This window comes from Pistacia vera, unplaced genomic scaffold (assembly GCF_008641045.1).
Source record: "Pistacia vera cultivar Batoury unplaced genomic scaffold, PisVer_v2 Contig301, whole genome shotgun sequence".
NCBI lineage: Eukaryota > Viridiplantae > Streptophyta > Magnoliopsida > Sapindales > Anacardiaceae > Pistacia > Pistacia vera.
Genome location: NW_022196115.1, coordinates 416,035 through 438,987, shown reverse-complemented (window position 1 = coordinate 438,987; position 22,953 = coordinate 416,035). Strand labels below are relative to the sequence as shown.

At 37.0% G+C, this 22,953-nt stretch overlaps 3 protein-coding genes across 3 annotated transcripts; 1 reads left to right on the top strand and 2 right to left on the bottom strand.

The window, feature by feature from the left end:
* Positions 1-309: 309 nt before the first annotated feature.
* Positions 310-7,269, bottom strand: LOC116135578 (peroxisomal fatty acid beta-oxidation multifunctional protein MFP2-like). Its single transcript, XM_031421289.1, has 17 exons — positions 7,032-7,269; positions 6,115-6,186; positions 5,925-5,990; positions 5,786-5,839; positions 5,651-5,718; positions 5,493-5,574; positions 4,292-4,347; positions 3,878-4,180; positions 3,708-3,794; positions 2,788-2,962; positions 2,583-2,704; positions 2,322-2,485; positions 1,983-2,237; positions 1,750-1,871; positions 1,515-1,636; positions 1,283-1,431; positions 310-1,199 (listed from the first exon to the last, which is right to left on the bottom strand). The coding sequence occupies exons 1-17, from the start codon at positions 7,123-7,125 to the stop codon at positions 1,019-1,021; spliced, it is 2,172 nt and encodes a 723-aa protein (XP_031277149.1). The 5' UTR covers positions 7,126-7,269; the 3' UTR covers positions 310-1,018.
* A 5,158-nt stretch (positions 7,270-12,427) lies between these two features.
* Positions 12,428-14,039, bottom strand: LOC116135610 (histone H3.v1-like). Its single transcript, XM_031421324.1, has 4 exons — positions 13,752-14,039; positions 13,134-13,275; positions 12,798-12,914; positions 12,428-12,441 (listed from the first exon to the last, which is right to left on the bottom strand). The coding sequence occupies exons 1-4, from the start codon at positions 14,037-14,039 to the stop codon at positions 12,428-12,430; spliced, it is 561 nt and encodes a 186-aa protein (XP_031277184.1).
* A 2,333-nt stretch (positions 14,040-16,372) lies between these two features.
* On the top strand, positions 16,373-22,842 carry LOC116135609 (Fanconi anemia group I protein). Its single transcript, XM_031421323.1, is given in 13 exon segments — positions 16,373-17,379; positions 17,864-17,945; positions 18,063-18,254; positions 18,436-18,500; positions 18,575-18,734; positions 19,222-19,464; positions 19,539-19,655; positions 19,854-20,045; positions 20,151-20,232; positions 20,377-21,302; positions 21,397-21,889; positions 21,978-22,246; positions 22,249-22,842. Coding segments are annotated over 13 exon segments (4,275 nt in total). The 3' UTR covers positions 22,696-22,842.
* Positions 22,843-22,953: the final 111 nt, after the last annotated feature.

Genomic DNA, 22,953 nt, shown 5'->3' with positions numbered 1-22,953 from the left:
AATGTGCAGAGAACCTTCATGGTTCCATGTCCAACTTCTGGAAAACACACGTTTTCAATAAGACAAAAAATGATGACAAAAAGTTCAACAATCTCAAAATTATACATGGAGAAAAAGTACCCCTTACCCTATTACAAACTTTCGGATTAAGTTTTAAAGATTGCTCTGGTGAACACCATCTCCAATGTTTTCAAACTCATTTATTTGCTAGTTGATTGTTATTTTTGTTGGAATCAGCAGCAGATAATCATCCCACTTTATACTATTACTACAATCTCTGCTGTATTATATATGGTCCTCTCCAATTTGTGCACAAGAGATTCCAATTTTTGCTCATTAGTAACTATTTTCCGGGTTGACAGCAAAAGGGCAATAGTAAGAGAGCTGAAAGTAAAATATTTTGCCTTTAAGAATGCCTATGAGACTACATTTCGAGATGTCCAGGCCATTTGCTAAACATCTTACATCACTTTATTATCTCAACGTTATTTGGCTCCTCGAGTATATATTACAGCATCGGAGTTGTAAAACACAGGCATGCAAGAAACAAACATCTGAACCAAAGCCCCACTACAACGAGCTAGTACAGTTATAATTTTGACTTGGTCTGTTCCAACGGAGCACTCTGCAACAATCACCGCAAATGATATTAGGTAAAGCTAAAATGTATTAAAGATAAAACTATAGCAACAACACAGTAAAAGTTAGTAGTCTCTGGCTGAGAAATTCGGTGGTCCACTTTGTGACATGCAGCATGCACAGCCAGGAGATCAAAGGGGTCATGGGTCCCAATTTTTTAATTTTATTACCTAGTGGAAACAAATGGGTACAAATTTTGGCCGTTCAATGAATGGAAATCAAGTAGCTAACAATCAATTGGCTCTTCTCTAAAGATTTGGCTGTCCTAAAACTAAGAGGGCCCATTAGATGATCCTAGCCGTGACACGATGATTAAGGCATTAACTGACCCTATTAAATTTATAGAATGGATGGCATCAAAATTAATGGCCTTTGCATTTTAATGATAACAAAAAAAGATGTTGTGTTTCAGATTACCCACCAGAGGAGCTCCCTTGGCTGCTCTTTCAGCCAAGAAAGCACAAGGCTTGAAAAAATCTCCATACAGTTTTGACCATTCCTCCAATCTTGAATAGATGTACTTGGATCCAAGAGAGTCGGCCCAGAACATGATACCTCCCCTGATAAAAATTGAAGCATATTATTAAAGCCAATATACTATGGAGTTTGGAAAGGGAACACCTAAATAAATAAATCTACAAACCTGTAAGGTGGAAAACCCATGCCCATAACAGCAGCAACATCAAGGTCAGCAGCTTTGACTGCAATACCTTCGGCAAATACTCGACAGGCCTCATTAACCACTGGGAAGAATATCATCTCCACAATGTCCTTCTCTGGTAATTTAGAAAACTGTATCCCAATTTGATCCCATAAAATATCAGTACAAGATAAATTTATACCCCAAGTAGAGAGAAGGGATGAGAGAGAGTGACCTTTGGGTCAATGGCAACACCAGAAATGCTCCGAGCCTTCTCAATGTATTTCTTTAGTTCAGGATCTGGTCTAGCTTTGCGTTTATCATCATACAAGTAGAATCCTTTGCGGGTGGTTTCACCTAAAATAAGTGCATATTAGACGCAAAACACTTAAAAGGAATTCTAACAAGAAGTTAAACAAATCTTGATCAGAGGCAAATTGCCAGATTCATTGAGCTCAACAAAACTCTACCTGCTCTTTTATCCTCTTGCATTATTGGGATAATCATTGATCTATAAGTTCTCTCAGGGAAATTCTCGATAAATTGCATGCCAGTTGCAATTGCCACTCCAAAACCAACAAGGTCAGCCAATCTGCATAAACAAATGAAACACATAAAGCCCATTCAATGCGACATAAAACTTCAAAAAAAACAACAGTGAGAACACAGTTACCAAATCATAATTTGCAAATTAATTAAGTACCTGAAAGGACCCATTGGCATTCCAAATTTGGTAATTGCTCTATCAATCAGATAAGGATCTGTTCCACGTTCAACAAGCAAAAAAGCAGCTTGTGTGTAAGGGAAAAACATTCTGTTGACAGCAAAGCCTGTGCAATTACCGACCACAACTGGAGTCTTCTTTATCTTTTTACCAATATCAAGTAAGTCCACAATCACTTGGGGAGAAGTCTTATTGGTACGAACGATTTCCAAGAGTGGCATGATATGAGCCGGACTGCATCAAAAGCACAAGTCAACTGTTGAGCCAAGATAGATGCTGAAAAGTGAAAAGCAATGACAATTTCACACGAAATACTACCTGAAGAAATGGGCTCCAACAATCCGATCCTGGGACTTGGTGTGCTCACCGATCAAATTCAAGTCAATTGTGGAAGTGTTACTTGCAAGTATGCAATGTGGTGGACAATATTTTTCAAGATCAGCAAAAATTTGTTGCTTCAAAGAAACATTTTCAATAACAGCCTGTTTCAAAGCATCAACAACAAATTGAAAAAGTAAACAGTCAAACTTTAGGATGACAAACAAATACTAGAGTAAATCAGCATGCACACTGCAGTACCTCAATGACCATATCAACATCTTTGAAGCTCTCATAGTCCAAAGCACCCTTAAGGAGAGACATGGTCTTGTCAAACTTCTCCTGGGTCATTTGTCCTTTTTTGAGACGGCTTTGCAGATTGGCTGAAAAAAATAGTACAATAAAATAATTGTGAATTGCCCTATATAACCGTAATGTACAAGATAAAGCATGGCTCTAGTCCCACCTCTGACTCTATTGATCCCAGCCTCCAAGAACTTCTCATTTACTTCTTTCAGAATCACAGGATAACTACTAAGAATCAATGCAGTAGCTATTCCAGAGCCCATTAATCCTCCACCAAGAATTGCAACCTTATTCACTCGTCGTGGCATCAAACCAAGATCAGTTACCCCAGGAACCTGTCCGTTGGGAAGAGACAAATGACAGAGAAGTTAGAAGATTAAAGCATCAATAGTCGGCGTTATTAGGACTGAAATAAGATTGCAACTGTCAGAGCAAGAACACATGGTTGAGAAATTTAACTAATTCTCACTGCTGGTGAAGCTTCTTAAGGTTGCAAATGTAAAATAATTCAAGCATTAAAAGTCATAAATATCACTAGGAAGTCATAATTTTCAAGTTCATTTCAAATCATATAACACAAAATGCCTATCTACATGTCTAAATGTAAGCCAGTCAGTTTTTTATCCATCATGGTTGAGCTTGAAGTTAGGCATGCCCATAAACCATGCAATCCATAAGCAAAATGAATATCAGCAGTAAATACAGGATTTTCCAGGATCTATTAAAGAATATTTTCAACAGATTGGAAGTTCAACAACCTATACTTGTCTACACCCAAAAACTTCCCTACTTAATTCCATTCTTGAGAAGCCTAAGTGTTATTAAAAGTCAAAAGGAAGAAAATAACTACCTAACTTGGAATTTTAAACTTCTCATGAGTAAACAAGCCTATATTAATTGGTTTTACAAATCATATTAACCAACATCAAGACAAATTGGACCAACTATTTTTTGCTGAAACATAAAAGAGTCAAAATAAAAATGCAAAATCCTCCAACATAACCCAAATTTATGGCTGGAACTTATACTAACATATACAGACGAACAAAAATCAATTCTAGCAGTGACTTTCATTCAAACCTTTGAGGTTCCACGTTGAGCAAAGAAGATATGAATCAAACTTTTGCAGGTGTCAGAATGTACAAGTTCTTGGAAAGCTTCAGCTTCCTGCCAAATAAATTCCATTGTCAGAAAATTGCGTGCTAGTAACAACAGGAAGGAAGCAGAAAAAAATTAGAGTAGATAAGGACCTTCAAGAGTCCTGCCCGAGGACCAGAAACCACACCCTCTTCAACAACATTAATGCAGACTATTGGATGTTTAAGATTTGGAGCCTGCTTCCTGGCCTGAGCCCTTGCAAACTTGAATATTTCCCTTGCCTCCCCAAGGGGTTCTAACTTATCAGTCTTGTAAAGAGTAGCAACCCACGGTCTTCTACGTTCCAAGATATCCAGGGCCCATTGACGTGCAGTGCTTATCAACTGACTCGGTGCAACAACGGCATCCACAAGGCCCAAATCATGAGCTTCCTCCCCTTTAACTGGTTTTGAAGTCTATTTGGGGGCAGGAAGGAGAGAGAGATATTAATTGAAATACATACAGCAACCACATCAAAGTACACCAAACTTATATTCCAGCAAGACAAAGAAGTGGCAACAACATACCAACATCATTTCAAGGGACTTTGTAATACCAACAAGACGTGGAAGTCGCTGTGTTCCTGAGACAATTCAAGAGCATTTGAGTGAAAATACAAAGGAACCTATTGATTACTAAGCAGCATTAAACAACATTAACATGTCAAATTCAATATCTTATAATTGTTATTCACCTGCTAAAGTTGTAAAATGACTTCGGCCATCACTTAATAAATTTTCATTTAAAATGTTGGGAATCGTGCATAATATTGTTGATTCAGTGTTGGCATTGTACAAACATGAATGACATTAAAACTTATATCCAACATAGGCTCTAGACTTCAATCTGCACATCAGGCCAGATTATCTAAAGAACAACATTTGCCAATTTATGTGTAATACTGTCAATCCATCATTCAACTAGGTCTTATATATGAGAACTTCACAACTAGATCTTGACTAAAGTATAAGGAAAGATATTTCAGATGGACAAAGAAGGGAAAACAGTTTTTCAATTTAACAAGTCACAACCAAACCACCACCCCAAAAAAATGTTTCTTTTTTGTTTGACCTTCCTCTTGTCCTGATGGTGTCAGGAAATGAACAAATATCACATCTAATTGCAAATCATCAAGTTATCTCAGCTAACTTGCTCCTATGTGCACATTAATAACCAATAACTATCAACTTGCCCAACTGTGTTTATGACATAGTCCCTTTGCTGTATAGTTATTCATGTTTACCAAAATTCTCAACACAGTTGAATCAATTTCTACGTACTCGGCCCCATGAACACCTAATAATATGTACCAAAAGCTGGTAGCAGTATATCTGTGATGTTTTCCTATATTTAATAGATTTGATTTAAAAATATCTGCTTTAGTTCAACAGGCATTTGTTGGTTCAGTAACAGTGCAAAAGAAATTCTTCATTTCACACATCCAAGTCTAATTCTTTCAGTCAAATGATCTACAATATTCTATAGAAAAACAACAACAAGCAAAGTAACAAAAATATCACCCCTAAAATTGAGAGCAAAAAATAAAATTCACCAAATCGGACACAGAGAGAGATTGATGATGCAGAGAACCTTCATAACTTTTTTTGGAAAAATTGGAAGAAAAAAAAGTGATGTCATCATATCAAAAGACTTTAAACTTTGAGTATGATTAAAATGCTGTCAATGAATTAAATAGCATAATAGAGCATTAAAATTAAATAGGCATACCTCCAAATCCAGGAAGGATTCCTAGTTGAAGTTCAGGAAGGCCTAACTGTGCAGTAGGGGTTGATATCCGTGCATGGCAGGCCTGACAAACCAAAATTATCAGATCATCAAACAAAATTATTAACAACAGTCTCAATTCCAAAAGAACTGGGACATACCATTGCAACCTCTAAACCTCCACCCAAGGCAAGTCCCTCAATGGCAGCAACTGAAGGTTTTCTTGCAGCTGGAAAACAACGCACCAGTTTAATAGTCAACACAGAGAAGTACAATTCAGCAAACTAAGTACATACCTTCTACAGTGTCAGTTAGAATCTCTATTGATATAGCACCACCCGACTGCTCCGCTGAGAAAACATAACAGAAACATCACTGACAGAGCTCACTCGACGTATTACCAGGAGAAAGAGACATGTGAAACAGAAAGCATACCTTTTCCTTCTTGAACTCCGGAAAAACCAGAAATGTCAAAGCCACCAGAAAACTTACCCTTGGCTCCTGCTCCAGTAACATAAGGTGTTAGTTTCTTATCATATTCATCTACAATGCTAGACAGATAATGGATGCAACATCAAACATTTCATTATAAGCATATATTATCCCCACTCATCCACCCACTTACCTGTAACAACAATTGCCTTCACATCATCTCTGTGTAAGGCCTGGTCATAACTCTCTTTCAGGCTCCTTAACACTGGGGATAGGAGAGAAATGGGTTAGACTATTAACCACATTTATTAGGAATAGAGTGTTCATTCAATAATATAAACAAAGCATTCTTACAAAAATGAGTTTCGAAAGCCTATCTGAAATAGACAGAGAATTGGGCAAATGATATAATTCCAAATAAGAATTCAATTCTAATCGATCACCTGGATTACATTAGAAGTTCTTCATACAGTAAAGTTCACAATTCGACCAAACAGTTAAATAATTCAAAAAAAATCTCTAAAACACATGCTTCTCGATAGCATGTGCAGATTACACCTCATTCAAGTTGACTTCAATTGCTGTATCTGTTTTTCCCACAAATAGATTTAAGAAGAATTCCACTCCAACCGTTATAGTTCATATTATTACATCACTCAACCAGAGTCTAATATTAAATTCACATTGCACCCTTTTTTCTCTAAGCTAAAGATCCAGACTCCTACTCTTATCAATTCAACTGTTGCTACTATTAAACCAAATCATTATCAACATCACTCCGCTTAACTTTGCAAAGAAAAATAAAAGTTTAGTTTCAAAGAAAGAAATAGTCAGGATTAGAAAGTTAAATGTTACAACTGCCATATCATCAACACGCTATTGCAAATTCAACGCCGTTGTGTTTCATCAGCTTGTCACATCAGATCAAAACAAAATCAATATCTCCAAAACCATCAAATTATGCTCAACTGGAAAATGGGCTCAAATTGATACACGCAAAATAAAATTCCATAACAATAACAATAACAATAAAAACTAATCACAGACACAAATTAAAATATAAGATCTAACATAAGAAATTTAAAAAAAGAAAAAGAAAAAAAAAAGTACCATCAAAAGAGAGAGAATTAACAGGAGGATTGATGATGGTGATGAGAGCAACCCCATCAGCTCCAACCTCGATCGTTGTTCTTCCCTTCCCCATCAGGAGCTGTAATTTTTTCTCTCCGTCTCTTAATTTCTGCAGTATGAGTTTGCGTTGGCTGCAATGAGATTGAGAAAACTGAAGCTTAGTTCGTGTGAATAATGTATGAGCTCCGTTTGTTAAACGTGACACTGACTTTTGAAGAGGTTGCTTGTAAGGTAACTCCAGTAAGAAAGAACTGTAATGTTGTGTGCATCTACGTCATCTAAATGAGGATTGCCTGCCTGAAGCCCACTCTCGGTTGAGGAGTGTAAAAACACGCGTTACTTAATCACATTATTCAGCTAAAATAGAAGATATTATTTATTGAAAATGACGCCACGGAAAACACGTTCATTTAAGTTTAAACAAAATTTAAAAAAAAAAAATGTTATTGAATTTTTCTTGAAGAAGGTCGTATATAAATTAGGGTGTTTGAACTAGCGTAACAATCCCTAAAGAATATTGTATATAATTTAAGATGTCTAAACTAACGTAGTAACTCATCGTCATAACTTTTCACTTAAATCAAAGATGCAGAGATATTTAAATAGAGAATGAATCTATACTATGTGTATATTCATATTAGGCCGAACGACTTATGCATACCTAAGGTTTATTGAAACATCAAGTTGATACCTAAAAGGTTTTGAAACGACAAATAGGTACATTCTGTCATGTTCTGTTAGTGATTTTGGTTAGATAATAGTGAAAAGACTAAAATACCCTTGAAAGTTTAATTTTTAGTTTTTTACAAATTTAAAAATTTCTAAAAAACCCCCTAGGTTTGCTAATTTGACTAAACACCCCAATATATAAAAATTTTATAAAATAACAAAAACACCCCCGGCACCCCCGCAGTGCCAGATTCTGGCCACCATCGCCAGAATCTGGCCGGAAAATTGCGTTACGACACAGACCCATCGGATCTGTGTCGTAACGCGTAGATCTTTCATTTTCCGACAAGATCCGTGGCTGATCTGGCCGGAAAAGACCAGATCTACAGCCAGATCTGGCCGTTGTGACCGAAAACTTGCCGGAAAATTGTGTTACGACACAGACCCATCGGATCTGTGTCGTAACACGTCGATTTGGCGTTTTCCGGCTAGATCCGTGGATGATCTGGCCGGAAAAGGCCAGATCTGGACGAAAAAGGCCAGATCGGTGTGTTACGACACAGATCCGACGGGTCTGTGTCGTAACACAATTTTCCGGCCAGATTCCGGCGGTGGTGGCCGGAATCTGGCACTACAGGGGTGGCGGGGGTGTTTTTGTTATTTTATAAAAATTTTATATATTGGGGTGTTTAGTCAAATTAGCAAACCTAGAGGGTTTTTTAGAAATTTTTAAATTTATAAAAAACTAAAAATTAAACTTTCAAGGGTATTTTAGTCTTTTCACTATTATCTAACCAAAATCACTAACAGAACATGACGGAAGGTATCCATTTATCATTTTAAAACCTTTTGGGTATCAACTTATCGTTTCGACAAACATTGGATATGTATAAGTCGTTCTCCCTTCATATTATTCTTAATTTCATCATAATCATCTGAGTTATCTACGGGTAAGTTAAATTAACAAAAGATATTACTAGTTAAATTATTAATTGACATTAGTATAAATATGGGTTGGATACTTAATACTATATAATAATTATTTCAAATTTATTAATATGGATATGAATCGTGATTTGTATAATTGGATACTTTTCAAAGTTAGTTTAGTTGGTTTTTACTTTAATTAAGATATCGAGATCATTAACACTATTATGGCATATTTAAATTATAATTTTTAGGTTAAAAAATAACGTCAATAATATTATTAATTCCTTTCCATTTGATTATCAAGCACAAACGTTGGGTTACTTTATTATAAAATAAATACAGATTCTTTCACATTACATTATAATTAAAAATGTTTTTTTGTCACAACCATGCTCAAGATATGTCACATTTATTTTTTATTTTTTCTTGATAGGGTTAGTCTTGATTTTGATCGTGATGGGTGGTGCTCCCACGCGTGAAGAAGCGAGTGGAATCAAAGATGAGCTAACCGTCTATTAAATATATATTTTCTCGAAAGACTCAATTAAGGATCATGTGTTCGTGTAACAAAAAGCCACGTTTGACAGTCTAGAAGAGAAATGGATTAGGGCTGAACCGGTTGACATAATTGATACAGGTCCACGTGTCATATTTTAATTGGGGACTTTTAAGAATGAATATTGGAAAGGGATGTATAATAGAATTCCACGATATTTGCAGTGGAGGAGTTATCTCGATATTTCCAAAGTTCACACATTTCAATGATATCCTTCTTAACAGTTCCTCAGGGACATGCCATAATATTCGCTTACTCTTTTTATTAAAATATAATTTAATACAGAACATACATAATTCCAAAATTATGCAAATTTAATAATATATAAGCAAAATTAACCACTGAAATTCACATATATGAAGGAAAAAAAAAAAAGACAATTCATAGCTGAACTTCAATCTTCACCTTAAATTTATATTATATAATGTTTTAAATCATCCTAAGATAACACAATTAAGAGATTTTTATGAAAAAAAAATGACTCGTATCCATAAATCTTTGTCATCTTGATTGATATCAAATTAACAACAAAAATAATTATTTAGGGGTGTCAGCCCAGCCACTTGCAAGCTTAGCTCAAGAAAAGCTCGAGCTCAAGCGGCTTGTTGACTAAGTCGAGTCGAGTTTGAGTTCTCTGGCTCAACCAACTTGCGAGCTTCAGAGAGCTCAAAGGGGATATATGTAATTTACCAGTTTGAAAAGTGACAAACACACCCTTTACTCCCAAATACCCTATATCCTAATTTACAATGAAGCGGAATTTTCCTTTTGTAGGGGGTTGGCTTTAACTAGCCCTCTACTTTCAAAGTTTCAGTTCTCTATATCTTAAAGGAAAGTCATAAAAGAAGTTCTCTGAGCCGTTCAAAAGTTTGTTGTCACTAGGGGTGAGCACGGGTAGCGGATAGAACCGGAATCGAAACCTACCTAGAACCGATACTATACGGGTAGGTTCCAGTTCTAATTTTTTGGAACCGATACTGTGCGGTTCCGGCTCCGGTTCCGGTTCTTGTGTGTGGAGGAACCGGAACCGGAACTTGTAAAAAGAGTACCATGTTTGGAACTTGTAGGAGGTACCCGGTTTGGAACAGATTTTTGGAACCTGTTTGGAACCTGTTTATAACATGTTTGGAACCTGTTTTGAAACCTGTTTTGGAACCTGGACTACAATGAAATATTTGTGAAATATGAATAATTGAGGGTTTCTATTGTTTTATAAAATAAAAAAAATTAAATAGAAAAAATTAAATTTTTAGAATAACCTAATTAAATAAATATACGAATACAATTATATTTATTACATATAAATTACACCATATTAAAAACTTTGATATATTATAATACATTAATATTAAAATTTTGATTGATTAAGTGAATAATTGGAATTATGATCCAATTAAAAGTGTTTTACATTTTTAATGTTATTAAAAGAATTATTTTTGANTAGAACAATTGTATTATGTAAGTTAGTTTTATACAAAATTTACCTTGACTCATTTGTTGGGACGGGAACGTGCTTGAGTGGCCACTTTCCCGTCAATGCTTCATCACCGAGGTGCTCAAACATCCTGCTCTCGCGTAACAGCTGTGGGAACAACACGGACAGTGGCTCCAACTCAGCCTCCAATTGCCTATCTCGACAAATTGTTGGGTTGCAGTTAAGGATCTTCAGCAACCTCTCCTCTAAGAGAGCGACGACTAGTATCCAGTGCATTTCCTTGACAAGGATGATGCAGTAGACACTTTTAACCTTTGTCCAACTGTGGCCATATTTGGGTCTGTCCCCCATTACATACTGCATCATCCTGTCATCAAACCTAAAATCATTAGGGATGCAGTCCAAGTCTTTTGTGCCCGATCATTTTCGCTTGACTCCTTTTGCTACAGATGTACCAATGGCCTTTTTCAATAAATTGCGATATGTCAACACCAGTGTTTGGCCAAAGGCCACATCGGTGATAGCACAATCGGGATATAGTAGATCACCATTGCTGGTTTGTCGCGGCCTCATCAGTGCCAATACCTCATCGATGTGCTGCATCAAATAAAAACAACATGATAAGTATACAATACCTCATGGAAAACATAAGCAAAAATAAGGAAAATTAAGCGAAAATAACTCACCGAGTCGTGAAGCCAGCTGCCCATCGTCAAAATCTTTTCAAACCAATCCCGGGAATAATCCCCGGTCTTACACTTTACAAGGGCATCACTTCCGGATTCATTGTAATAGGCATGGAAGGGTTTTTTCTTTTCCTTCTCTATTAGCCTATACAAATCAACAGTGGACTCCATTTTTGTTTGCTCGCTTCCTTCCCCTTCCTCTATTTGTACATCCCCGCTTCCTTCGCCTCCTGCCTCAACCTCCTCTATTATAACTACCCCACTTCCTCCAGAAACCTCTTTAACCCCCTCAATTTTGGCTTCTTCCTCAATTTGTTTCTTTGTTTTCCTTTTAGTTCCATGTGTTAGTATGGTGTAAGGCGATTTCACAAACCTACTTTTTCGGCTCTCTCTTTTCAGCCCAGGTTGCACTTTAACCGCCTTCAATACTCCACCAACTTCTTTCTGCACCCTACCAACTTCCTCCTCCACCCTAAAAACTTTCTCTGCCACCTTATCCACTTTCTCCTCCACCCTTTTCAACTGCTCTTCCATCTTATCAAACAAACTCTTTATGAGTTCAACCACCTCACTCTCCTGACTCCCAGGCCTCGGCAAAGTGGTACTTGTTGTATCGGTTTGCTGAGGCATACGAACCTCTTCCTCTATCCCCTCCTCCTCCTCCCTCCCACTGATGCGGCTTCATCCTCCTCGGCCTCAACCACATTCTCAAGCAGTAGCCCTGCAACTGCCCTCACATGTGTGACCCCTTGTAGGTCCCGCATCAGGCGGTCTATCCTTTCATCCCTTTGATCCTCCAATGCTCGAAAAGATGTGACATAGTACTGTTGCGCTTCACCCCCAGTAGGGGTGAGGAAGGGACGGACAACCCCCATGTAATAAGAAACAAAATCAATCAGATTTAAACGACATTTTAAAGCAAGTGCATGTTCAAGCTTAATCCTTTAATCTTACCCGAACTGATTGAATTTCAATCTCTATTTGCTCATAATCCGAATGGGTACACTTCTGGTCGTGCCACCACAACATCCTAGGAAATGTCTGTTGCACAACCGAAGCCCTAATCCTCCCTCCTGCCTTAGCCAGGACATGGATGACCTCATACATCCAAGCCTACATTGTAAAAAAACAGTCCATATCATAATTCAAACACATATATTAAAAAAAATATAACAAAAAGCTATTAATATTTACCTGAATTGCCCATGGGAAGCCAAAAAAATTGTACGTCGCCAGTCTTTTCTTCTCGGCCCATTGGGAGTGCTTTAACGCTAGGTCTTTTGCTTGTAGGGACTCCATGGTTCACTTAAATGATACCCGTCCCCACGGATAAGCATTAAAGAAGTTCAAGTTGCTTACAAACTTCACCCAATCAATATCAATGGCTTTTGTTGAGTCACTAGCCACTAGGATCGAATGTAAGAACAATACCAAGCACAATTTGAACGTCTCTGAATCGTTAAACTCACCATCTTTTAACCTGTCCTCTAATTCCTGTGCCTTAATAGACTTGTTCCCCGCCAAAACCTTGTTAGCCAACCTTTTGGCTCCTGTACTATCCGTTATTCTTTTTTCCTCAACCTCGCCTGGCAATTCCCCATATCTTAAGCCAGTCACCAACGCATATTCCATCATCCCAAAACGTTATGGCTTTCCATCCACCATGAACCACATTTCATGCTTTTTGTTGCTTTTTATTTAGTGCAGCAACATATAATGCACTCCCGACCCCTAGAATGTCTTTTTCCATTTTGTGTCCATATCCCAAAAATGACTAAAACAAGTCTCTTTGAATCTCCTTTCACCATTCCTCATTGTCCCTAAAATCCTCGTTATTCTCGTTGAAACATCCCAACTTGACCTCAATGTCACCCTCACAGGGAAGTACGATATCGTATCGCTTACAACCTCCAATCCGTACTTTCTATAGTTTACGCTCCGGAAAATCTGCACAATCGATATAAACAAAATATCAGCAAAAAAATTAAACCAAATCAAATATAAACAAAATATGCTACGGAAGAATCACTTAAGCGATGGGCAGATGATTCTGCCTCATACAAGATCTCTTAAGCGATCTGAAATCGCTTAAGTGATACAAATGATCGCTTAAGAGATTATAGATCTTGGCAGATTTTGTTCTACCTCGGAAGAGATCGCTTAAGCGACCAAAAGTAAAAGCGATTCATCACTCTTACTCTTAGTCGCTTAAGCGATTACATATCGCTTAAGAGATCTTGTACGAGGCAGCATCAACATCTGCCAGATCTAAGATCGCTTAAGCGATCGTTTATATCGCTTAAGCAATTCATCGCTTTTACTCTTAAGCAATCCAAAATAGCTTAAGCGACCAAGAGTAAAAGCCATCAATCGCTTAAGCGATACCAAGGATCGCTTAAGCGATCTTAGGTCTCGGCAAGTACAAATGCCTTTTCTTCGGCAGCCTCCTCCTCTTTGGCGGCCTCCTCCTCCTCCTCCTCCTCACTCTCGCTGGACTCCTCTTCCTGGCCTGAATTCTGCCCGGCCTCCTCTTCTTCTTCAGAATCGTTTTGCTTCTGTTCTCTCTCTTGTTGTGTCGCCGTCGTATCCGCTGCTGGAACACCTTCACTAATCGGAGGATCCACCGAAGCAGCCATTGAACTGCTTGCGCGGCCGGACTCTATGATTCGAAGAGGCGTTGGGTTTTCATCCTCATTGTGAATGTCAGCCATAGTTTTAAGAAAGGTAGAAGCGTTAGGATTGAATTTGGGTGTGAAAATTTGTCGGAATGTGGACTGTTATCGCCAGAAATTGCACAGATGCATTTAGGGATTGAAGATATCGATTTTTGCCTTAATTGGCTTCGATTAAGCGATTTGAATGGGTGGGGCTCTTTTTCAAATTTCAAATTTTAAAAACTTTCATTAATTATGATTGTCCTTATATGTTTTAATCTTTTCATTTTAACTAATTTTACATGTTTAATGGATCCTAACTGTGCCACATTAGCTTCTCTAAATTGGAAAAAAATGCAAAACAGTTTCAAGGCCATATTTTTTAAATCCAAACTTGGGATGGTCGGTCAGCTAAATTTTCTTGAGCTCAAAGGGGTATATGTAATTTACCAGTTTGAAAAGTGACAAACACACCCCCTATTCCCAAATACCCTAAATCCTAATTTACAATAAAGCGGAATTTTTCTTTCGTAGGGGGTTGGCTTTAACTAGCCCCTATACTTTCAGAGTTTCAGTTCTCTAGATCTTAAAGGAAAGTCATAAAAGAAGTTCTCTGAGCCGTTCAAGAATCTGTTGTCGCCACCTAAGACCTTTGAGGGCGACTTTTGACAACATGTGTAATTTTCGTCCTCTCCGAAATCTGATAATCTAAAACCCCTAAAACAAAACCGAAAGTTTTGCACGCCGAAGCCCAACACACAACCAACAAAGTTCGGCCACTGCCTCCCTTAGGTAAAGCTTATTTTTCTCTCTCTTTCCTTGACTTTCACTATCTTTTTTTTTTTTTTAATCAATGTGAATATTAAAGTTTACATTTTCTGTAAACTATGTTTTTGAATGTTAAGTGTTTCAAACCTTATACTTTTAATAGAAATATGTGTGGTTTCTCTGGATAACATGCTTTTTCAACTTATGTTTTTGCGGCCATGGTGGCTCTACCTGCTTAAGCTCGAGCTCGAGCTTTGCCTTTTCTATGCCAAGCTTGAGCTCGAGCTAAATGTCTTAAGCTTGGTCGAACTCGAGCTCGACACTATAGTAGTCAAGCCGAGCTCGAGCAATCAAATAATCAAATATTCGACTTGATTCGGCTCATTTATGCCCCGATTGTCTGTCTAACTCAATGATATAAAATTTATTGTGTAAATGACATTATGTGTTTTAATTTGTTGTAGTCAAATTAATGCCTATGCCTAACTCATAATAAATTTAGGATACTACTTTGTATATAAACTTTTCATACAAATTTACTTATTATATAAATTGATGTGTTTTGACATAATTGAATGATTTTAAATTAAAAATAAATTAAATAATTAAAAAATATNAGTGTTTCAAACCTTATACTTTTAATAGAAATATGTGTGGTTTCTCTGGATAACATGCTTTTTCAACTTATGTTTTTGCGGCCATGGTGGCTCTACCTGCTTAAGCTCGAGCTCGAGCTTTGCCTTTTCTATGCCAAGCTTGAGCTCGAGCTAAATGTCTTAAGCTTGGTCGAACTCGAGCTCGACACTATAGTAGTCAAGTCGAGCTCGTGTCCAGCTCGATTCAACTCATTTACACCCTGATTGTCTGTCTAACTCAATGATATAAATTTTATTGTGTAAATGACATTATGTGTTTTAATTTGTTGTAGTCAAATTAATGCCTATGCCTAACTCATAATAAATTTAGGATACTACTTTGTATATAAACTTTTCATACAAATTTACTTATTACATAAATTGATGTGTTTTGAGATAATTGAATGATTTTAAATTAAAAATAAATTAAATAATTAAAAAATATTACATAATTATATGTCAATTTATACATAATTATATGTCAATTTATAAGAAATAGTTTACATGAATAAACAATTTTGTATGCATAATATTACTTTTCCGGGCATATGTTAAAGCAATGCTAGTTTTACAAAGATACATACAAAGAGGGCATACAAAGACAATCTCCATCATTGATTTTTATGATTTTTCTCACTCTCTTTCTCTTTTTCTGTTTTTTTTTTGTTTTTTTCTTCTGAATGATATTATTTTATAGCTCTTTTTATATGGGTCTTTATAAGAGTAGTATTTTTCGCATATGTTATTGTAAGTTGTACAACTGTACACGCAGTAATTAGTATTTCTCCGTTTAAAAGAAGTGCAGCTGAAGGCCTCAAGCAATTTTGAATTTTTGAGAGCTGGCCGAAAATGTTCCCGCGCAAAACTGACGTGTAAAAACTAAAACTAAAACCCAAATTCCCGCTTTTTCAAAAATTCTCAAAACTGTAAACTTAAAAAAAAAAAAAAAAGTCGAGACAGAGCACTGCCTGAACTACCATCACCACCATGACCACCGCCGCAGCGCCACCACTCACCGACGCCGACATCATCCGCCTAGCTGAAGACCACCATCAAACCAGCTTCTCAGTGTCTTCATATCTCCCCTCTTCAGAATCCCACGAAGCGCTTATTTCCTTTCTGCACTCTCGCTCCTCTTCCCATTCTCCTTCTCTCGCAGTTTCAGAATATACCCATTCTCTTCTCTCCTTAATCTCTCTTTCTCCTCAAACTCCCTCTCTCTCTTCTCTGCTTTCCTCACTTCTCGTCAATTACATTAATCTCTTCACCTCGCTTAAAATCCCACGTGACACAAATTCTATCAAAACAATTCATTTCTTCAGTACCCTATTAAATCAAGTGCCAATTAAAGATCTCAAATCAGCTGTGGACTTAATTGTATTGGATATATTACATATTGTGAATTTGGATGATGCCCAGTTGCTTGATCTTTTGCCCAAGTGTTTTGATTTGATAAGAGAAAGCGAGAGGGGTGGAGATTATGTTAATTCTGTATTTGATCGTGTTCTTGATTGCAATTGGTCGAAGGGACTTTTAATTAAGATGGTTTCACTTGTAAAGGATTTCGGGTTTGTCGATAAGGGGAGGTGTAGAGAGTTTTTGGAGAAGGTGTTTGATGAAATGAAGATTGTGGACTTGCAAGATTTGCCTTCACTTGTGTACCAGTTACTTGTTTTGGCGTCGAAAGGGTTTAATAAGAGGGAGGTTATTGAAGGGATCGTGGGGTTTTTTGGGTCGAAAATGGGGTCTAAGGTAACCTCAATTGTTAGGCAAGTTGAAGGGACTGTCTTGCTTCATTTTAATTTCGCAGTGAAGCAGGACCCGTCTTTGGGAAAAGAGGTTATCGGGCTCGTGAAGTCGGATGTCCGAGCTTTCAATCATTTTACAGTTGCTGTTATGTTGTCAATTGCAAGGGTCAGGAGGTTCAGTGAGAATTCGATGAGGATTTTGAAAACAGCAGTGGTGGCTGCTTATCACGATTCCAAGTTTTCCAAGTATCAAATGCTTCTATATTTTTTTTACATTTAAATGTGGAGTTGATTTGTTTAGTAAAAATATGGATAATGCTAATTATTAGAAACATGCTCCATAAATTATAGTCTAGTGTTAGTGTTAATTGTTTGATTGAAATCATTAGAACATGTGTTTCGTTCTAGATAGTGACAATCTGAACATGTTACCCCTTCTTTTTTAAACATTTACTTGGAATTGAGATATATGCTGTGGGCTGGTGTCTCTGTGTTATTGTGAGATTATCATTTGTATAGAAGCTGTGGCTGGTATGCAATCTCATGAAACGCATTGCAGCATAGTGCCAACAGAGAGCTTATGTCTACATGAAAAGCTCTCATAACAATGATTCTTATTCACAGTCTAATTAACTTCTCATTACACGTGGTTTAGAAGTTAAAGTGTAGATAACTTTGGTTCTTGATTTGAATAATGCTAAACATGTCTTGAATATTGCTGCCATGTCAGAGATTGCAAGTGGCTACCTGATAATTTGAAGGAAGAATATCTGCAGAGGGTCAAAGTAGTGGAAAAGGCGGTCTTAAGAGCTGTAATATCTTTTTTCCTAATATCTATTATCTGATCGTGTTATATTACTCTTATTTGTATGCACAATGTACTTAAGACATTTTAGATTTTAACTAAATTCTCTTCTATTGATCATAAGGTAAATGAAAGCAATTATGGACGGGAGCATATTGTGCCTAGCATTGCTCAGCTTGGTTTTCTATTGCTGGAGTCATTGGAAGAGGGAAACCTTAAAGAATACTGCAGTTCAAATTGTCTACTGGGCATTGAGGAGCTTGGTATTCAGATTCTTAAAACTCTATTTGAAGTCCATGATATGGCTAGGAATGAGGTTGGTGACACTAAAATTTAAGCTTTACAAGGCAGTTATTTATGATTGATTTCCATTCTCTGTACCATATATTGGTACAATCTGTACCATATGTGATGCACTTGTCAGCTGGCGGGAACTCTCCAGATCTTTTGTCTGATTTGGACGCCACTTTGTATTTATGTTAGTATGCTGTTTGCAGATTATTAAGCAATGCAAGTTTCGTGTCCTTTCCTTAAAGCCAACTCAAAGTATGTTAATCATAAGGTAATTGCTCTTGATCAATCACAAACTTTTTGTTTGAGTTCTGGTTATGAGTGGCATTAATATTCAATGTGCAGACTGATCGGCATTCTGGTACAAAGTTATCCTTACCCAATGTTGGAACATGTTTCCCTTCTGAAGGAATTGTTGGATTATTTCACTTTTATGAATGGCAAAGTTGCCTCTTATCTTGTTACTGCTCTTCTGCCTCTCATCAAGTTCAGTCATGATCTTCAGGTAAATGTCTTCTCATGTTCATTTGACAAAGAAAGACGATCAATTCTGTTATGGCTGTTATTAAATTATAATATAGTATATGGCACTCCGTAATTTTTTTTCGAGCAAAAAGAGTGGGTTTAGTCACCAAAATGGAAGAAAAATTTAAAACTGAGCAATTGAGCCAACCTCAATTATGGTTCATGAACATGTCTCGATTTTAATCCATGACCATGACAATGGAAATTTAATTTTGGTTTCTAGGCATCCATATCTTTTAAAAATTTTTCATCAATTAAACTAATTGTTTTAACTAGTTGGGTCTCTTAAGGTTGCAAATAAGGTCTTGAGATTGACTCCTATTCTCTAAGGTTGGGAGGTTTGGTTCAAATTTAGGGTAGATGGGACTAGGGTGAAAAAGATAAGGAGATCTGTTGAAACTTCAATTTTTTTTTTTTTGTTAAGTTGTTTATGCCAGTATTTTTACTTGTTTCACTTAATAATGAAGGACTACACCATCTTGGTTGTGCGTAAAGCCATGTTTAGACGAGAAGACACAGTTCGTCTTGCGGCAACAAATGCCATTATTAATCTTATACTGGCAGAAAAGCAATCTAAAACAGATGGCTTGTCTTCTTTTCAAGACTCATCAAGCCAAGCCAGTTGCAGCCAGCAAGAGATACCCCGCAGCACAGGAGGAGGTCTCTTCCAGGAGCTGAGTGCCTTGCTGCAAAGATGCCTTTATCAGCAGGTTTATCTTCAGTCATGCATTTCATTTTGTTGTTACTGAACTATGTTCCTGAATTGATAGATTGCTATGTGTAGGCAGAAGTCAAGGAGGTCATGTACCATGGACTTGTGAAGCTTGTTTTGGTTGACCCATCAACTGGAGGGCCAGTCTTTGATTTTCTCTTACCTCATTTTCTTTGTTTTTTCAGGGAGGTAATTTTCCATCCATTTAAGCTTACCTTATTTGAAGTTCATACTTGAATCCCTTTAATTACATTTGAGTTGTGAGAAATTTATGAACTTTTATGGTGTGAAACCTCATATAGTGTTGCTTGATATGCATCTTGGATATTAAGTTATTGTGAACAAGTAACAAAAATCTGTATTGACATTTAAGAACACTTTTGGCAGGATACAGATTGCCAACTTGGGGTCAGTCAATGTGTTAAAACTGAAAGTGGGAAAACTTTAATTCAAGAGCCTTTAGATTGTCTTCTCTTTTGTATATCTTTCATTCTACTCCTCCAACCACATGGCAATATTAATCGTCATTCAGACTCTGCATGGACTTGCTTTGGTTTCTCTCTTTCACAAGAGAATGAGGTATTGCTAGTGCGACCAGTTATGCTTTTATGATGATAGGTTAGATGAGGAAAAAAAAAGACTATGTATGAAGTTTCACTGACATTTCAGCTATGAAAATTGCAGGAGGGAAGAAATTTGTCCAGCGAAACACTTTCTTCCGCTTTATTGAAGATCCGGAAGTTTCTTCAAAGTGGAAATTTGAAAGGTTTGTGAGGTTTTCCATCCGTTATTATTTTTACATATATCTTATATCTTGTCATAAGCATCTTTAGTTTAGTCCTCAATGATGTTGGTCTTTCTTAGCAGGTTTACCTTTTACTAATTTCTTTTCTCTGTCATGTCAGATCAGATATTCTTGGTCAGACCCAGGAAGAAAACACTACATGTCTTGGACAAGAGAAAAGAAAATGCTGCTCTTTGATTTTACTAGGAATCGTGGAAGTGCTGTTGAATACTATTGCTAATGAGTTGGAAAAAGCCAGTGATGCAGAGAAGTCGGATCTCGAAAAGGAATTTATTGGATTTGTTGATCTTCATGACTTGCTGGAAAAAGATTCAAGTACATCAAGACAGGGTAACAGCACTAGAAGAGCGAATATACGAGCTACTGCTCCTGATACACCCAATATTCATGATTCTGGAAACAACAATTTGACCCAAGAGCGAATTTCTTTTCTAGCAACTTCAAGCATCTTTCAGCTTCTGCAGACAGTGGTAAAACTATACAATATTGAATGCTCTAATGGTGTTACAGCTTCCCAGAAACATAGCCAGACATCCTCGGGCAAGACAACAAAATGTTGCTCTAAGATTATTTCTTTTGTTTTGGATGCTACCCTTCGTCAAATTAAAACTTACCCTGTTGTTGGGAAGGATGATCCATTGAAGACATTGATCTATGGAGGTATTCATATCCTGGGGTCCCCATTGCTGAAATTGATCTTTTTGCTCAAATCTGGACCAAAGTCTACGACAGATCAGAAGAAAAAGGAAACAAAAGGAAGAAAAGGTGTTGAAGACAGGAAAGAACATCTCCATCTAGCCTTTATTTGCTTAAAAGAATTGATCACAATTAGTATGCGGAGCTCACAATTAACTGACTTGCTTGAAGATTTGTTGTCAGTTGCCACAGTTGAGTATGGTTTAAATTATGAAAGTGAGGAATCCTCTAAAATTGATGATGAACATATAAGAAGTAAAGAATTGTTCATTGAGAAACTTCTGAAGCCATTAATATTGGAGCTCCTTGAGCATTCATTTTTACGTGAAGTTGAGGTAAATGCATTTTTACCTGTTTCATTCCTATCAGCTGCAATTAGTATCTTTTTCTATATAAATCCGTCAAAAAGCATTAATTTTCTTTTCTCAGGTTCTGTATGATATGTTATTAATGATTGGGAATAAATTGCCCTGCAAGTGGAAGAATTCTCATGGAGCTTGGGCTATGGATTTATGCAAAAGCCCTGGCACTAATGTTGCAAAAAGTGTCGTTAAATTGGCCGTGTGTTTAAGCTCACCTCCAAATGATTTACTTGTGGCTCAGTCCATTTCTGAGGAGCTGTTGAAGGTCACTAAATTAGTAACAGATGATTCGTTAGAGGTGTCTGAAGTATACCCTCTCGTAAACCAGTCAACAAGTACTAGTATAACATCCTCTATACTGCAATTAATTGAAGCAGTCATAGTTGATTTGGATTGGGCCGTTAAAGAACTTAAGAAATTCTGTCTAATTGTTCAAAAGAGCATTCATATTAATCGGAATGGAGAACATCCTCCTGGATTGACATTTGAGGAAAATCTTTACATTAGGGCTGAAGCAGTGGTCAAAGTGTTTTCTTCTTTTGCTTTGATGAGCCTTAAGTGTAAGCAAGCAGTTTCCAAAAAACTGAATCTATTCTGTCTTCTACACTTCCTGAATTTACGAATTTTGTTTGACATTATAATTTGCAGATCCTCAAGCAGAGCATTTTCTCAGATTGACTGCAAAGTTTTATAAGCATTTAGCTCAGATGTCAAGGCTTAAGATGGCTCCCAAGGGATGCAAGCAGCTTTTACCTAGTCTTCAATACCAGAAGCTTGTAGAATTAACATGCAAACAGCTCACAGTTCCTCTGTATAACTTTGTGGAGGAGATGCAGAGGGTATAGACTTGGGGCATTTTCCGTAATTATACCACAATGAATTATCACATCAAAATAAGTTTGTGTGTAATTTTCCAAGTTTCTTATTTTCATTACACTTGCAGGTTCAACTAGAAAATGATAAGAGTAAGGGTGTTATCAACAAGATTAAAAGGGAGAATAAATGCATTCCAGACCTGATCTTCCAGATAGAAGATTACGAAAAATATCTCATTCAACTCAGCAAGAGGAGCAAAGTCAATCTGTTGAGGCATGCCAAGCGTAGCACTGCCAGGGATTTCAAAATATTGGATCCTGTCAGGGAAGAAGATGCTTCAAACCATGAAGCCGACCATAACGATTCTGCAGCAGCCGAAGAAGAATCAGGCGAGGACTCTAAAGAACACGAAGAGAATGGATCAGAAAATGTGTTATCACCTCCTGCTGTTGAAGATTCTGAATCCGATGGCGAAAATGGAGGTTCTTCTCCAGCTGCCAAAAGATCGAAGAGGCGCAGAGTGGTCCAGAATTCCGATGATGAAGTGTAATTGCAAGTCGGAACAAGTATAGTTAAAATGTTCTCTCTTGAACTGGATAGTGAGATATCCCTTGTGCAAAGTATCTCAATGGCACAGTGAATTTTCATTTTGTACTATAAATATACATACAAGATATACAGTGAACCTCCTGACTGAATCATTATAATCTTTCATGATAATAATTTTGAATTGCATTGCAGGGTTGTTTATGAAATGATCTACACAAGAGATTACTTTTATCAGGATTCTGACAAACTGACAATAATT

What these genes read in the sequence shown, in the direction of transcription:
- LOC116135578 (XM_031421289.1), bottom strand. Translation starts at nt 7,125, where the DNA reads ATGGGGAAGGGAAGAACAACGATCGAGGTTGGAGCTGATGGGGTTGCT. An exon ending in TGGGATCAATAGAGTCAGAG is followed by an intron (nt 2,705 to 2,787) that starts GTGGGACTAGAG and finishes TATTTTTTTCAG; the next exon opens with CCAATCTGCAAAGCCGTCTC. An exon ending in GTGTTGCCATTGACCCAAAG is followed by an intron (nt 1,432 to 1,514) that starts GTCACTCTCTCT and finishes ATTGGGATACAG; the next exon opens with TTTTCTAAATTACCAGAGAA.
- LOC116135610 (XM_031421324.1), bottom strand. Translation starts at nt 14,039, where the DNA reads ATGGCTGACATTCACAATGAGGATGAAAACCCAACGCCTCTTCGAATC. An exon ending in CTGCCGAAGAAAAGGCATTT is followed by an intron (nt 13,276 to 13,751) that starts GTACTTGCCGAG and finishes TCGATTGTGCAG; the next exon opens with ATTTTCCGGAGCGTAAACTA. An exon ending in TTTAGGGACAATGAGGAATG is followed by an intron (nt 12,915 to 13,133) that starts GTGAAAGGAGAT and finishes GGGAATTGCCAG; the next exon opens with GCGAGGTTGAGGAAAAAAGA.